General features: G+C 34.9%; 1 protein-coding gene across 1 annotated transcript; it reads left to right on the forward strand.

Moving 5' to 3' along the window:
• Positions 1-317: 317 nt before the first annotated feature.
• Positions 318-9,840, forward strand: LOC128552919 (uncharacterized). Its single transcript, XM_053533998.1, has 6 exons — positions 318-388; positions 1,396-1,488; positions 2,555-2,626; positions 5,668-5,745; positions 5,939-6,028; positions 7,145-9,840. The coding sequence occupies exons 1-6, from the start codon at positions 318-320 to the stop codon at positions 7,212-7,214; spliced, it is 474 nt and encodes a 157-aa protein (XP_053389973.1). The 3' UTR covers positions 7,215-9,840.
• The last annotated feature ends 5,368 nt before the right edge of the window (positions 9,841-15,208 follow it).

A 15,208-nucleotide genomic window follows, 5' to 3' on the forward strand; every position in this document is an offset into this window, starting at 1 on the left:
CTACCGATTATATTTTCTGTTTTCATATCATTTAAAAAAATCCATGCAAGTTATTAGCATTTTTAACTGATCTCCAAAAAGACCTCGAGACTTAAAGAGAAGAGTAAAATCCCTTGAAAAAGAACTCATTGAAATAAAGAAGAATTTAATTCAAAATAGTTAGTTTCATAAACGTTTCTTTTTTAAAAAAGTCATGGCGCCAATATACGTCGATATGATAAACTGTAACTTTTATCAATTAATCCTTTCAGTATCTATATGTAGTTCAGTTTACATTAACAGTGTTTCATTGATATGCTGTCGTTTTTAAACACACAATGCCACATCATTGCAGAAAGGAGAAAGACAAAGAACTACGAAAAGCCAGAACTGAAATTGAAGAACACAAGTAAGTTTTGCTGTATATGTTCAACGAATTAAGAATAGGTATACAGTCATTTACTTATTCGAAAAATCGGGAATTTGAGTCATATTGTACTATAATATCCTGCTACTACTGACAATATATGTTTGAATAGTTTTCAAAAAAGTATCGTTGCCGTATAAACCGTCAGTTTGGTCTACCTTGGTTCATTCGTCTCGGGATTTTTACAAAACTCTGATACCAGTAAATGAAAAAGACCATCGTTACATTTTCCAAGAATTGGGAATAGATTACCAGTTACTTATTGAAATCAAAAGAAATTGTCGCGTTCATAAAAAGTATATTTAAATAGGCTATAATTATGTAAATTTTACAGGCGCGCACTTGCGCCAGTCTAGAGATATTTAGTTAGATTGTACTCTTACAGCTAACATTGCAATATTGATAAAAAAAAACGTATATTTGAATAAGTAACAAACGTATCTCAATAAAAATATATTCTGATTTTTCAAGTTTTCTTTAAGTATAGTTTTATAGATTGTAAACAAATTTTAAATCACGAACACGTTACTGACCATTGCTAGGATGCTTAATCCTTAATCTAACAATTAATTAAGAAAAACAGGATGCAAAACGATAGCTTCAGATTCGGTTTGTTGCAGATGCATGGATACATATAGAAAGCTAGAGGGCTATAATAGTTGTATACAAGTATAGTAAATGTGGACGTTGGAAAATCCCCGACACTCTGCTCTTCCTCTTATAGAAATATTCCTCTACTTGCTAAATGTTGTTATATAGTGCATGCAGAATAAGGAACTCAGAGACGAACAACGCAATTACTATACAGTTTAACGACAAATGTGTACATTGAGAATTTCCAATCTTCCAGAAAATCCACTTCGCGCTAAAACAATATGGTTATAGATTACATGTGGACCGTCCATTTCTCTGATAGGAATTCCGCTCTCCCGACACTGTAAAATTTGCTGCTAGAATACCATTTGTTCCGTTTGCTTATTCTTTTCCAGTTGTCTTAAATTTGTAACGAAAAAGCAGTTAGAAGAATTGGAAAAAGAAAATTCCAGGTTAAAGAAAGACATTCCTGTTAGGGAAACAGAAATGTAAGTTTAGTTTGTTCTGCTTAGAACCAAAGGGATCGGAAGCTCAGTAAATAAAAAATAAGTAAGTTATATTTGTACAAAATTGGTGGAAAATGATTATACATATATTTATTGACAGATCACCAAGAGCCTGTGGTAGAACTACTGTTGTTTTATACAATTATTATTGTAATGAATCAGTAACGTAATTAAGCTAAGTACTTGCAAGCTTGTAGTACCAAATACAAAGTATATAGGGGCTTTATTGGAGTCACGCATTTCCGTTGGTCTGTCCGTTTGTCCTTTCGCTTCGTATCTTCTTAACCGCTGGAAAAAAATCTTACAAGACACGTGACAACTATCAACCTTATCAAGACGTCGTGCGAACACACAAATCAGATCACTAGGTCTGAGGTCACAAACCAGGTCACTAGGTCTTAGGTCAAGATCACAATTGGAGCTCAAAGGTCAGATAGTTTAACTTTTGTCCGTTCGATATCTACTAAACCGCTTGAAAGAATTTCATAAAACTAGCTTCAATAATTACCCCATCAAGATGAAGTGCAGAGTGCACAACCTAGACCATTAGGTCTAAGTTTAAGGACACACTTGGAATTCAGAGGTCAAATAACTTAACTTTGTGTCCGCCACATATCTTCTAAGCTGCTAGGGAGATTTTCATAAAACTTTCACCTTTGTATACCTCATTAAGGTGAAGTGCTAGGCACATGATCCGGGTAACTAAGTGCAAGGTTACGGTCACACTAAGCGACCAAAGGTCAAATAGCGACATGCAGAGTGCACAACCTAGGCGACTAGCTCCAAGCAATAAATATTTCAATCTATGTCCACTACATACCTTCTTAACAACTTGAAATTAGCATCAATTGTTAACCTCATCAAGACGATAAGTGGACTGCACAGTCAAGGATTCTTAGGTTCATGGTCAAGGATACAGTTAAAGTTCAAGGTCATGATCACAACACTTTACTTTCTCTCTATCAAAAATACGTCTTGGGGTAGTGATAACTCAAGTTTTGTTATTATTTGGGGTATATTTAAAACCTAAAGAAGATTCTCTTTTCAGTCAAAAGTTGAAAAAAGAGTTGAAAGTTACAGAACAAGCAAAAGTGAAAGAAAGGGACAGTGAAAACAACAGGTATATAAATAAATTTGAAGCAGTAATGCAATTATTTGTTGTCCAATGATATTTGATGCCAACAACTGTACATATGTTAGATATAAAACATTGCGGCTTCTTGTATAACTAAAATGCACAACTGCGTCAGCTTATTCATTTACCCCCGAAATAATTCGGAAAAGAAGTGTACAACTTGGCTTTATGGAAGAGAGACTACTAAATATTAAGGAAAAATTCAACTCAAAATTAATTATTTGTACATGTACGATGCGGTATTTAAACAAAATAAAAGTATACGTTAGAACACTGCCTCACTGAAAGGGAGAGAGCTTTGATATTCATGACATTTATGGGAAAACAAGACGATTGTTGTTTCACACTAACAATTGTGCTCACCTTAAGTTAAGGTAACGTTTGACTGACATAAATGGCAAATTTATATACTAGCATGATACTATGATAAAATAATTGTTTCTTTCCAATATTTATTTCCTCTACCTTTTTCAAAGATTCAGTCCGACCTTACTTCCGCCCGTCCTTACTTCCGTCTGTCCGTTCGTCACACTTCGTGTCCGGTCCATAACCATGAAGGGATTTTTAAATATCTTGGCACGTATCTTCCCAATAATGAGACGATTTTTTCATGCGCAAGCCCAGGACCCTAGCTTCAAAGTCAAAGTCACACTTAGAGGTCAATGGTTTACAGGGTCTGTTTCATGCCCGGTCCATAACTCTGCCGTTAACAAGGGATTTTGAAATTACTTAGCACAAATGTTTTCCATAACAAGACGACGTGTCATGATAAAAACACAGACCACTAGCACTTAGGTCAAGGTCATACTTAAAGGTTTAAGGTTAACATAGTCGGATTCTTGTCCGGTTAAAAACTATGCCAGTTTTGGTAATTGGTCTATAACTTTTTTTATGCATCAGTGTTTGCTCAAATAATTTAGCATAGATATTCACCATTAAAAGACATTGTGTCATGTGCAAAGGTCAATGTCATATGCACGCAATTTATCTTTCCTTTTATTATTTGTACATGAGATTATCTCCCTTTTGTATGATAAAGTACAATATATGTGTTTTTATATCAGTTTTCCCACTATTTCAAAAATGTAACTATGTTTTTTAAGTAAGATGATTGGTATTGATAGATATAAACTGTTGTAAACAATTGTAGACTTGTAGAATACAAACCCAGATCACAAGATATAAGTTGGTGTATATAGGTAAATGCAGCATTACTTTGGTTGCAACATAGTGCAGCACTGCATCAAGTATAGAATTAACGTTTTCTAATGTAAAATTTAAAACAAGTTATTTAAATATCATATATTTCATTTATATATCAATTACCACCCTTTAATATGATTAAATATTTCATTATATCTTTATTTATTTTTCCTTACCAGTTTAAAGCGACTTACCAACACATTGTGAATTTTAAAATAATTTATCACCGAAAGGCAAAATGTCGCCTCTGTTTCATAAATTTACATGATAATTAACGATTGATCAGTATCTAGTTTCCAGAATTACGGGAACATTTCGAGTTTTCGCAGTTTTTCTCAAATGCACATTCTATCAACCGTTGCAACGATTTACTTTTGTGATTAGTATAGAACGAGACGGGACAGTTTTTAGACACTATCATCACGTGGACAGCAAACCAAAACTGCGCATATTTTGCTTCCGTTACTAATAATCAATACAGCTAATATGTATAGGTATCGTACAGTATCGCAGCGTTTTGAAACGTAAACAAAAGTCTTCCACCAGACGTCATGTCAGCCGGTTCAGTTGAGTCATTCCGTGCTCAACTGTCCCAGCTCTTTATCTAATTGTCTTTGTCTGTTTTTAATCGCACTATACATACTTTCACACTTTTTACTCTTTCCTATTCTCTTAGCGCATTTAACCTGGCAATTAACTTCAGTCACTTGAAGATGGCCAGTAAACTGGAAGAAGAAGAAGAAAAACGAAACATTAACATAAAATTAAGTCAATACACAATGTTTACGATGGAGTCAGTGATTCCTCTTTGGCCGAGCGGCTACGGTATTCATATTTTACTTCGGGAGTTCGATTCCCAGACCCGTAGAAATTTTGTTTGAAAAACTGTATTAAAATATGAACAACGAACAAGAAGCATTTAAGGAAAATACCTTTGAAGCCAGTACGTCATATCAGGTCAATAATAGAAAAGATTATTGTTGATAGGATGCTTGATTAAAATATATATATTTACAGAAATCTTAGGGGCCTCCATGACCGAGTGGTTATGGTCGCTGACTTCAAATCACTTGCCTCTCATCTATGTAGGTTCGAGTCTCACTCGAGGCGTTGAACTCTTCATGTGAGGAAGCCATCCAGCTGGCTTATGGAAAGTCGGTGACTCTACCCAGGTGCCCGTTCGTGATGAAATAATTCACGGAGGGGCACCTGGGGTCTTCCTCCGCCATCAATGCTGAAAAGTCACAATATGACCTATAATTGTGTTGGTGCGACGTTAAACCCAACAAAATAAATAAATAAATACAGAAATCTTAGAGAAGCGGAGAGACGTGAATTAAAAGAGAAAACAGATGAAATAATGCTACTGAACAAAGAACTGTTAGATCTCAAAAGGTATTGATTACACAGATGTTTATTATTTAACTGTGCCTTTACCTGGTCTAATAATTCGAACAGTGGTCTGCTATTTCATATTACCTGTTGAAAAGTTGACATGTTCAGCGTGTGGTCACATTAAGATAATGACTTATAACTACCTTCTTTTTTCATGAACACTACCACTGAGCCAAAGAGTCGGATTCCGGACGCAGTTTTTGTTAGAGATGAGGCTATGCGTTAGCGACCGTAACACCAAGCCATACTGTAAAAACGATACTAGCTTCTCTGCATTACTAAGAAAACAAGAAAAAAAAAGCTTTTTCTTAGAGTAGCATTAGTGGTAAATTCGTTTAACTATCACAGGATGAATGAACGTTTATCTAACATCGTTTGATATATGGAGTTTCTTAAAATCTATTCACTGTTCACATATCAAATTCCAGACAACAGGCAGGCAACACCATAAAAGAAAATACAGAAGAAATTGCAAGGCTAAAGAATGATCTGCTGGAAATTAAAAGGTTGTTTTATTTGTAAATTCAGCAAAGCCGATCATAAAAAAAATATACAAATAAACAACTAGAAGATACAAATTACGACAAGATTTTTCTCCTTTTACTTACAATTTTGAAGTCTTCATATGTTTTGTTTTGAAGTTATCCTTCAGAAATAGCAATTACTGTGAAGATCAGAATCATAATCTACTAATTACAGATATTGCAAAGATGTTTTTGAAAAACTGGACCAGAAAGACAAGATGATTAGTCAGCTACAGGAAAAACTGAATATACCTACTGGAGAAAGGTAGGACAAGAAGTCCAAAATGTGTGTGTGTTTTTGTTACAATTTGCGTAATTCCGACATCCGCTGTCAATGCTACCAAAACTTCCAAAGTCTCTTATTAAAACAATATGATGTTTTTACACTTACTTCACTGATAAAATTTAAATCTTCTATGAAAAATGTCGCTTTTGGTAAAGAAAATAAGAAAATTTTAATGTCGACATGTTCGGTCCAAGTACAAGAAATTAAGTAATGAGTGTTGTACTGCAGCGGATTATCATCATTTAATTTAGCAATAGTGGCATAAAGAAAACAATATACCGACATCGAATAATGCATCGCATGAATACCTTTTAGAAAGACTATAACACAATTAAATTTGTTCATTGAACACCTGAATTTAGATGACAGTTGTAATGTTGTAGTAAATACAGATTTTAAGGATCATTCTCGTTGAAAAGGAATGATGACACGGTGTGGTATTTGTATATATACTGAAACAGTAAACACAGAATGTCGTCAGAACGTTTAGAATTTATTAAATTCCATTGAATGTCAGAATAAGTTATAATACCTAAAGTAAACAATCAATGAAAAAATGAACGTAGCGAAACAAGGAAAATGACTTATTCCTTAATAAGTATTATACCTAGTTTCGAATAATATTCTTGACGCAAACGTTATTTGGTAAATATCTCAGGGTACTACTTCGTTATAATAATAAAGCAAAGGCCTGTTCCTGTAAATATGATATATTGTCAACCTTCAATTAAATGGTAACATCTTCGGCTAGCTCTTCGGGCGTTATTACTTTTCTGAGGTTGTAATGTTCCTCGTTACAATCGCTGACTTCTGTTATTTATATAATGTTTAAAGAGCATATATTATTTTTGAAAAAAGAAAAAGTTTTCGTACATACTTTTTCAAAATAGCTTTATATCATTTTCAAGAAGATCCTTTAACTTTATTACACAACCATTTAAGATAGTAACAAAGTCGGTTTTAATGAGCCTGTACATGAGCAGTAAAGCATTGTTTGCCCTGTAATGATGAACACTTCTTTTTAGAAATAAACTGTAAGGAATAATCTCGATTGTTGCAAGTATTTCAATTATCAAATCTGCATTTCAATTTCAGGAACCCAACTCCAACCACAAGATATGGCGCGGTGTCAAAGACAGACACACTTCAGTTTCTATCCCGTTAAATTCATGGACTGTTGCATGAATAGAAGAAAAGTTATATATAACAACAATATGGTGTTTACTGTATTTGTAAATGTTTCGTCAAAGCAAATCGTTTCATATTTGCTAATTATTGTACATAAACAGTACTAGGATAAAGTAAATTGTAGCTAAGATGTATCAGTATTTTAAACAGATTAATTGAAATTAATCAGAAATGGTATGACTATAATGCAAAATAATTTTGGTGCCGGTGGTAAGCAACTTAGATAATGATAAACGGTAAAACGTAGAAATTATTTCGTACGCTAGTCTTTTGCGATGACCATCTTTTTTGTTTGTTTGTTTGTTTTGGGTTTAAACCGTTTTTAACAGTATTTCAGTTATGTAATAACGGCGGGCTGTTAACCTAGCCAGTGTACCTGGATTCTGTACCAGTACAAACCTGTTCTACGCAAGTAGCTGCAAACTTCCTCACATGAATCAGAGGTGGATGACGAATGATTTCAGACACATGGTCTTTTATCAAATCGTCATGGAGAACATACGCTCCGGGCTCGAACTCACAATATCGAGATCCGCAGATTTTTGCTTTCCCTGTTGAGCTAAATGGGCGGGCTTACCGTCTTTTACGATAAAAAATATTTTAGCTATTCACGACTGGCCGCACACTAGTTTCGTTTGACATACAACTCTGAACATGTTTGACAGTGTATTTCAGACTAGCTTTTAATAATGAGAGGCCTTTAATGGAATTTTAAGTGAATTTATGCTATGTTTATAGCCAGATATATAATAAAATCGATATGAAGATCTTTTGGAAATGTATGATGCAACCAAACAAAATAATAGCACTCGGTGTGAACGAATCTGTTCACGAGAGGTAATCAAGTCACTTGGTACCGGTTTAATCTGAACTCTACCACATAGATATTGAATAGACCCTATGTTCCTAAAGGACCAGAGATAACACACTGAATCCAGGGACGGGGAGACATTTTACGGCCACCACACAGCAAGATAAAGATTGCTCTTGTGATATTTAATAAAATCTATATGAAGATCCTTTGGAAGCATAGAATGCATTCAAGCATAGTATCAGGCAATTTTGGTCAAGAAGTGAGGTTACCATAATGTACATCTTTCATGGCAGCAGGAGGGCGATTTTATCATCGTGCTCAGCCATGTCGGCTCAAGGTCAAGGTCACAACTCAATGTCAAATGTTTGAGCTTTCAGTTCTGTGTCCAGTCTGTATCTCATAAACCCTTTGAATGATTTTCATGAAACTTGGGTCAAATGATCACCAAATCAAGACAATGTGCAGAATTGTTTAGTCAATCATGTTGACTCAAGGTCAAGGGCATAACTAAAGGTCAAAGGTTTGAGTCTTCCATTTTTTGTCCCCTCTGTATCTTCTGAACCCATTGAAGGATTTTAAAATGACTGAGCTGCAATATTCCTCTTATCAAGACGGTGTGCAGAACTCAAAACTCACATAATACCAGCTCAAGGTCAAGGTCACAACAGAAATGTTGTTTGAGCCTTCAATTTCCTGTCCGCTCCTTTACTGCTAAGCCACTTGAAGGATTTCCTTGAAACTTCTGCCAAGTGTTCACCTTGTTGAGATGGTTTGCAAAACTTAAGAGTCAGTCATGCAGACTCAAGGCAAAAGTCACAACTTAAAGTATTGGTGTCGTCATACATGGACTATAAAATCTACTTAACAATGTCAATTGCTTTCACCCAATACCATCAGGTTGACCCGTTCACTATCCATAACATTGGCGGGGGATTTAGCTGTCTTTCAGACTGCCTTTTTCGGCGAACGCCGTCTAAATTCGTTTTCGTTACCTATGCCACGTGACTTCAGTTTGCAAATCAAACTACTTGATAACGCATTATAGATAATATATCAAAATGGAAGATTTATGCAACACTCTGCCTGATTGGACGAGAGTGTCAATTTCTTTCACTCTGTTGATTGTGCTACGCTGAGTGAAATGTAGACAAAGCGTTTATCCTAAACGACGCTGTTCACAGTTTTAAAGCTAACTTTGGGTCAGTATATTTAGCAAGAATATTGATATATCTCAAAATGATAAGTAAGTTTAATAAATATGATAAAAACCTGTTCAAATACCAACATATATCAAATTAAAAAAAGAGCTGAATACGGTCTGCGTATCACATGAATAAGGGTGTGATAAGAGTCTTTTATGTAGAGAAGTGCTTTTTAAAAGATTTTCCTTGTTACAATTGTCGTCTGTATATGAAAAATATGCTTTTATGACTTATTCAGATTGCATATTAAAATGAGTACTTGTTTGCTTTGATATATTTGTTATAAATTATTTAACTGATTTATTATATATGAATATTTTTCTTTAGTATGGTATGCAAATATTGAACTCAGTTGAAATCTGTTCTATTATATATATGCTATATAATGACTGAATATCATTACACTGAAATGAAGGTACGCTGCATACAGTTTATCTATGTGATATGACTACGGTCAAACTTTGCTTATGAAACAGAAATATTGAAATAATTACAATTGTATGTTTTGCTTGACCTTCACTTTTTTATAGGTGTGACGTCATTTTCCAAAGATTCATGAATAGCGAATATGCTATTTGTTAAAGCGGGATCAGTTGGCCTATTTTAGAAATAAATAAAAAACATAAATAAAAAAATCCTTTAATTGATTCTAATCAAACTTGATTTGTAGCATCTTTATTAGGCCCGCAGCCAACTTTGTTCAGCTGGGACATTTGACCCCTTTTAGGGGCTCCTAGAGCTAAAACTAGAAATGCCTTTATACAGCGTCTCATGAACAGCTTGGTGGATCTTTGTCATACTTGGTCTGGAGCATCATTATAAGGTCCTCTTCCAAATTTATTTATATAGGAACTTGGGCCCTATTAGGGACCACTATAGCTAAAAGTAGATAAGCCTTTCTTCGCATTAACCACTAAAATGTAATGGATTTTTATCAAACTCGATGTGTAACAATGTCGTAAGGTCTCCTGCTATTTTGTTACAAATGGGGATAGGGACCAATTTAGCTAAAAATATAAACACGTTTAATGACCTCTTCTGATGAACCGCTTCATGAATCTTCATCAAACTACTGCTGTAATTATTCGTCTAAGGATAAAAGAAACAAAATTGCAAACCTACGAAACCTTTGCGAAAAATTAAAAGAGAACCATTTAAATTGTTAAAGTGCGGTGTTTAGTTTTGCAATTTGAAAAATGTTAGATGAAAGATTAATGTTAGATGAAAAATTCATAAACTTCTTTCCTTATTACAATTCGCCGACCATCATTTTTAAAGATATTTCTTGTTTGTTTTGTTTTCGGTTTCCCTTTAGTTTAAAACATGAATTCTATGGATTTGATGAACAAGTTTGTATTTGTTTTATTCAGTTGTAAAATAATCATAAGGATGAAATATCTGGTAATTTCTAATTGAAGATTTTTTTTGAGATTACATCTAAAAATAGCAAAGGTTGTTATTATTAGATAACATTATCAGATAGACGTAAACATTAATTTAGTATGTATATGTTTAATATTAAATATCATTAAACATGTACATATATAGTATATTGAATTCATGTGCTGATTTTCGAAACTGTCGCACGCACGCACGCACACTGTTTATGGTTGAATTTCGTTTGGCTACCACAATATAAATTAGATGAGTGGTCAGTTTTCTGACTCCAAATCACTTGTCTCTTACTGCTGCGAGTTCGAGACCTCATCGGATCGTCATATGGTAGCAATTCTGATTTCTTGTGGTTGGTAAGTGTGTGTGTGTGTGGGGGGGGGGGGGGGGGGGGGGGGGGCGTAATAATGTAAAACCTCAGTGCAGTTCGTCGGGCCCTTAATGGTGTTTCTCTTGTTGCTCTGTTTCTGTAAAGGCATTGAGTACATACGTTTTTGGTTCTTAAGATTTTTTTATATATTTATACCCAGTCTTGAGCATTTATGCGTTTTACATGCCATGCCTTTTTGTTTCTGTTACGAGTGTTAGAGATTCAACTGGCGTGGGTTTCTTTTATTTACGCTGCCCCGTGTTTTTGGAACATGGTTGGGGCAAGAGTGAAGTTGGGTGCACAACATAAACTGGTTTAAGCTTCCTGGTGGTGTTTTTGCCTCTGACCGTTCCAAGGCAGTGTCCCACTGTGTTCCTTTATTTGTTCATTTAGTCTTCGTGTGTTTGCTTTGTATGCATGTGTGTGTTTGTAGTAAACTATGCACGTCTGCGTGCTGTGGGTTTTGTTTTGCGGAGGTTTTGTTTTTAAGAACATGGCATTCCCTGTCCTTGCTTTTTTCCTGATGATGTTTCCACTTCTGTATCTGGAAAGTTTAATTACACATTTAAGATCAAAGAATCTTGTGTTTAAAATTGTCTTTTCTTGGAAGACATGTACAATATAACTTTACTTATGAAAATGATACTTTAGACACTGTTGAGGAATACAAATATTTAGGTGTTTTATTCAGTAGAAAGCAAAGGCTCATATTGCAAACCAAGCTACCAAAGCTGTGTTTTGTCTGATCAAAAAGTCAAAACACCTTCAATTACCCATAGATATGCAAATTTATTTGTTTGATAAACGTGTAAGCCAATTTTATTATATGGATGTGAGTGTTGGGGTTACGGTAACAATAGTGTACTAGAAAAGGTTTAATTAAAGTACGTTAAACATATATTGGGTCTTAAGTCAAGTACATCCAGTTGTAATTTTTTCCGTGTTTGTCAACGATCTGGCCACTGAAATAAATAGGTTGAACGTGGGGGGTCGAACTTGGAGCTTTTAAATATTCATTACTGTTATATGCTGACGACTTTGTGTTCCTAGCTGAGAACGATCAAGACTTACAATTGATGTTAAACACAATGCATGAATGGTGTAAGCGCTGGAGGCTATTAATTAATACAACAAAATCGAAAGTCGTCCACTTTAGACAACAAAGGCGGCCTCGCACTGAATTCATATTTACCATTGGTGACAATATCATTGAAACAGTGGATACCTATAAATATTTAGGAGTAATTTTTCATGAAAAACTGGACTACTCGTGTCAGCAAAAATGCTTTCAACAGGCGCAGGCCGCGCACTTGGAGGCATTTGCTCAAAAGTCAACAACGCTAAGGAATTTGGTTCTGAGACTTACGAAAAATTATATAATGCATGTGTAATTCCAATACTAGACTTTGGCTCCTCAGTGTGGGGGTTCAAACCCCAGTCATCCATTGATTCGGTCCAAAACAGAGCTATTCGGTTTTTTCCTCGGTGTGCATCGGTTCACACCAACTCTAGCAATAAACGGAGATATAGGCTGGTTACCAGCTACACAGAGACGTTGGCTAAATATGCTGAAACTATGGAATAGACTGCTTGCATCTGATGATACAAGAATTACAAAAAGAGTTTTTAAGTATGATTATGAAAATGTTAATATGAATAGTAACTGGTGTTCAGAAATTCGGCAAGTTTTCGAACGTATCAATTTGACTGAAAATTTTGAGAATAAATCCCAAGTTGATATTTCAGAGGCAAAACGAAGATTATTTAGATTTTATGCTGACGAGTGGCCGGAAAAACTGAATTATTCGCCGAAACTGAGAACCTATAAATTGTTCAAACGTAATTACGAAATAGAAACTTATGTTAAACTTAATTTATCTAGAAGAGAACGCTCAGTCATGGCAGAGTTCCGTTGTGGAGTCCTAGCCCTTAGAGTGGAAACTGGCCGTTTTATTGGCGAAGACCTTAATAATAAATTATGCAAATACTGTACAAAAAATGATATTGAAGATGAAAGGCATTTCCACTTAAAGTGTGACTTATATAATGATTTAAGGCAACGAATATTTCAAAGGATTATTTACTACTTATATTACTTAGAAAATTTAATAATTCTCAAACTTTCTAATGGATAAAACATATCCAAAACATTTTTGTTGAGTGTAGTTTACAGAATGTGTGGACTAATCAAGATTTTCCAAACCATAAATGGTTGATTAAATGTCCAGATTTCAATAAATGTGACAGGTACAGGCATTTTGTTAGTATTTGGTCCCATATACTTTTTTAGTATAATTTGGGTATGCTGAATTCAAAAATATATGTTGGCCATCTGACAAATGATTTTTTGTAGGTCAAAATGGCGGAAAACAAAATGGCCGCCAAATTACTATACTTCTAATATAAATATGTAATAGTATTACAATTATCCAAAAATATGTGGGGTTCTTTATCAAAGTTATGTGTAGCATAGTAACAGATTAAATTTACAACACTTTTTTCAAAGATAAATAACTTTTAATCCAAATGTGTGCTCCGTTAGGAGAAAAAAAAAGCATTTAAAAACTCACTCTAACTTGACTATTTCGCCAAAAAGATAATTATTAAATAATTCACGTTGGTTATAATTGCAAAACTATTGCTGAATACAGTACACTAATTTCATATTTGGAATCATTTTACAGGACAGAAGCTAAATCCATAAACTGTCTATTATATAATCGTTTCAAAATAATATAGATTGAAATATTTGCTTTATTTTATGTTAATTTACTGCCTCGAGTTCATACAGCTGGTAACGCTTTTATCGCATATACATTATCTATATCTGTGCATAAGAGCCCTGTCTTTTTGCATTCACATCTGAGGGTCCTACATCCAGATGTACACTTCAAGCAATGAACTCAATACAAGCTTGAGGAATTTGATCACGGGTAATAAGAACTGGCTTTGGTGTGTCATCTGCCACTTTCCATTCCATGTCAGAAGGTGCAGGCAGGTCTGCATTGAGAACAGTTGATTGGTTCCATACCAGGGCTTGATAATGAGCTCTTCTAATGTGAAATGAGCAAGCATCTCTGGTTGGGGTATGTGTTCAGGACTTGTAGACCTGCCAAACATAACATTTTGAGCACTGTCAGTACTTACAGCATCTTGGCCATACATTTTGCAAATAAGATATTCACAGTTTTTCATTACTTCATCAGACAGTTGTCCATATCCATGACCTTCTATCAGTTTAGCACTGGCTGTAAACACTTTAAATACAGATATTTAGAGATTCCACAGAAATTTGATGTGTCACAGCCAGTGAGTGCATGAAAGGCAAGTAGATTTCTACCCAACTCTTATTGAGGATTTATTTAACACTGTGTTGACTTGAATGTATACTCAGCGTCACTGAAAAGTTCCCATCCTAATGACCCTTATATTTTAAAAATCGCATTGGACTGTGTTTAAAGCATAACACGACTACGTTTTTGACGCAACTGAGATGACACTGGTGTAAAGATTTGTCAGATTCGATGAACTCCATTTGAGGCACGGGCTGCACGTGCAAAATGACTTTTTCGAACAATGTCGACATGTACGAAAATTCTATCGCAAATCATTCATCGCACTTGAAAGTTAGTCGATAGACTAAAAGGAATACGTTAAAAAACCCAGAATATCTTTGCTAAGAATGCCACGTTTAGGGCACGATCAACGCCATCAGGCCATTGGCATGGTTGACTCCGAACTTTCATGTCGTGAAATTGCACGTCGTATGGGCTGTTCTCACCCGACAGTCATGAAATGGGTTAGGAGACATGATCAGACAGGGTCTATGAGTAATAGACCGCGCACAGGCCGTGAAAAAGTGACGTCCATATTGTATAAAAAATAAAAAGGTATATATTAAGTGGTAAGTTTTCAATGACGCCCAGTATATTTTCGTTTTTTCACTGTTCCAGCAATCATCCATACTGTTGCATTTATTTCCTGCAAGTGGCATAGTAAGAGCAAATATGTCAGTATCTCTGGCTGAAACAACAACAGTGACACAATTTGATCATTTACTGCTGTGAACAGCATAGAGAATGATTCTTGTGTCAGCTTCCTCGCGTTTAGCCTTTAATTCATCCAAATTAAGTTCAATGACAGTGTTTTCAACAGTTTCTTCATCCTAAAAGCCAACGCCAACAACCAACGTC

This window comes from Mercenaria mercenaria, unplaced genomic scaffold, assembly GCF_021730395.1.
Source record: "Mercenaria mercenaria strain notata unplaced genomic scaffold, MADL_Memer_1 contig_3289, whole genome shotgun sequence".
Lineage (NCBI taxonomy): Eukaryota > Metazoa > Mollusca > Bivalvia > Venerida > Veneridae > Mercenaria > Mercenaria mercenaria.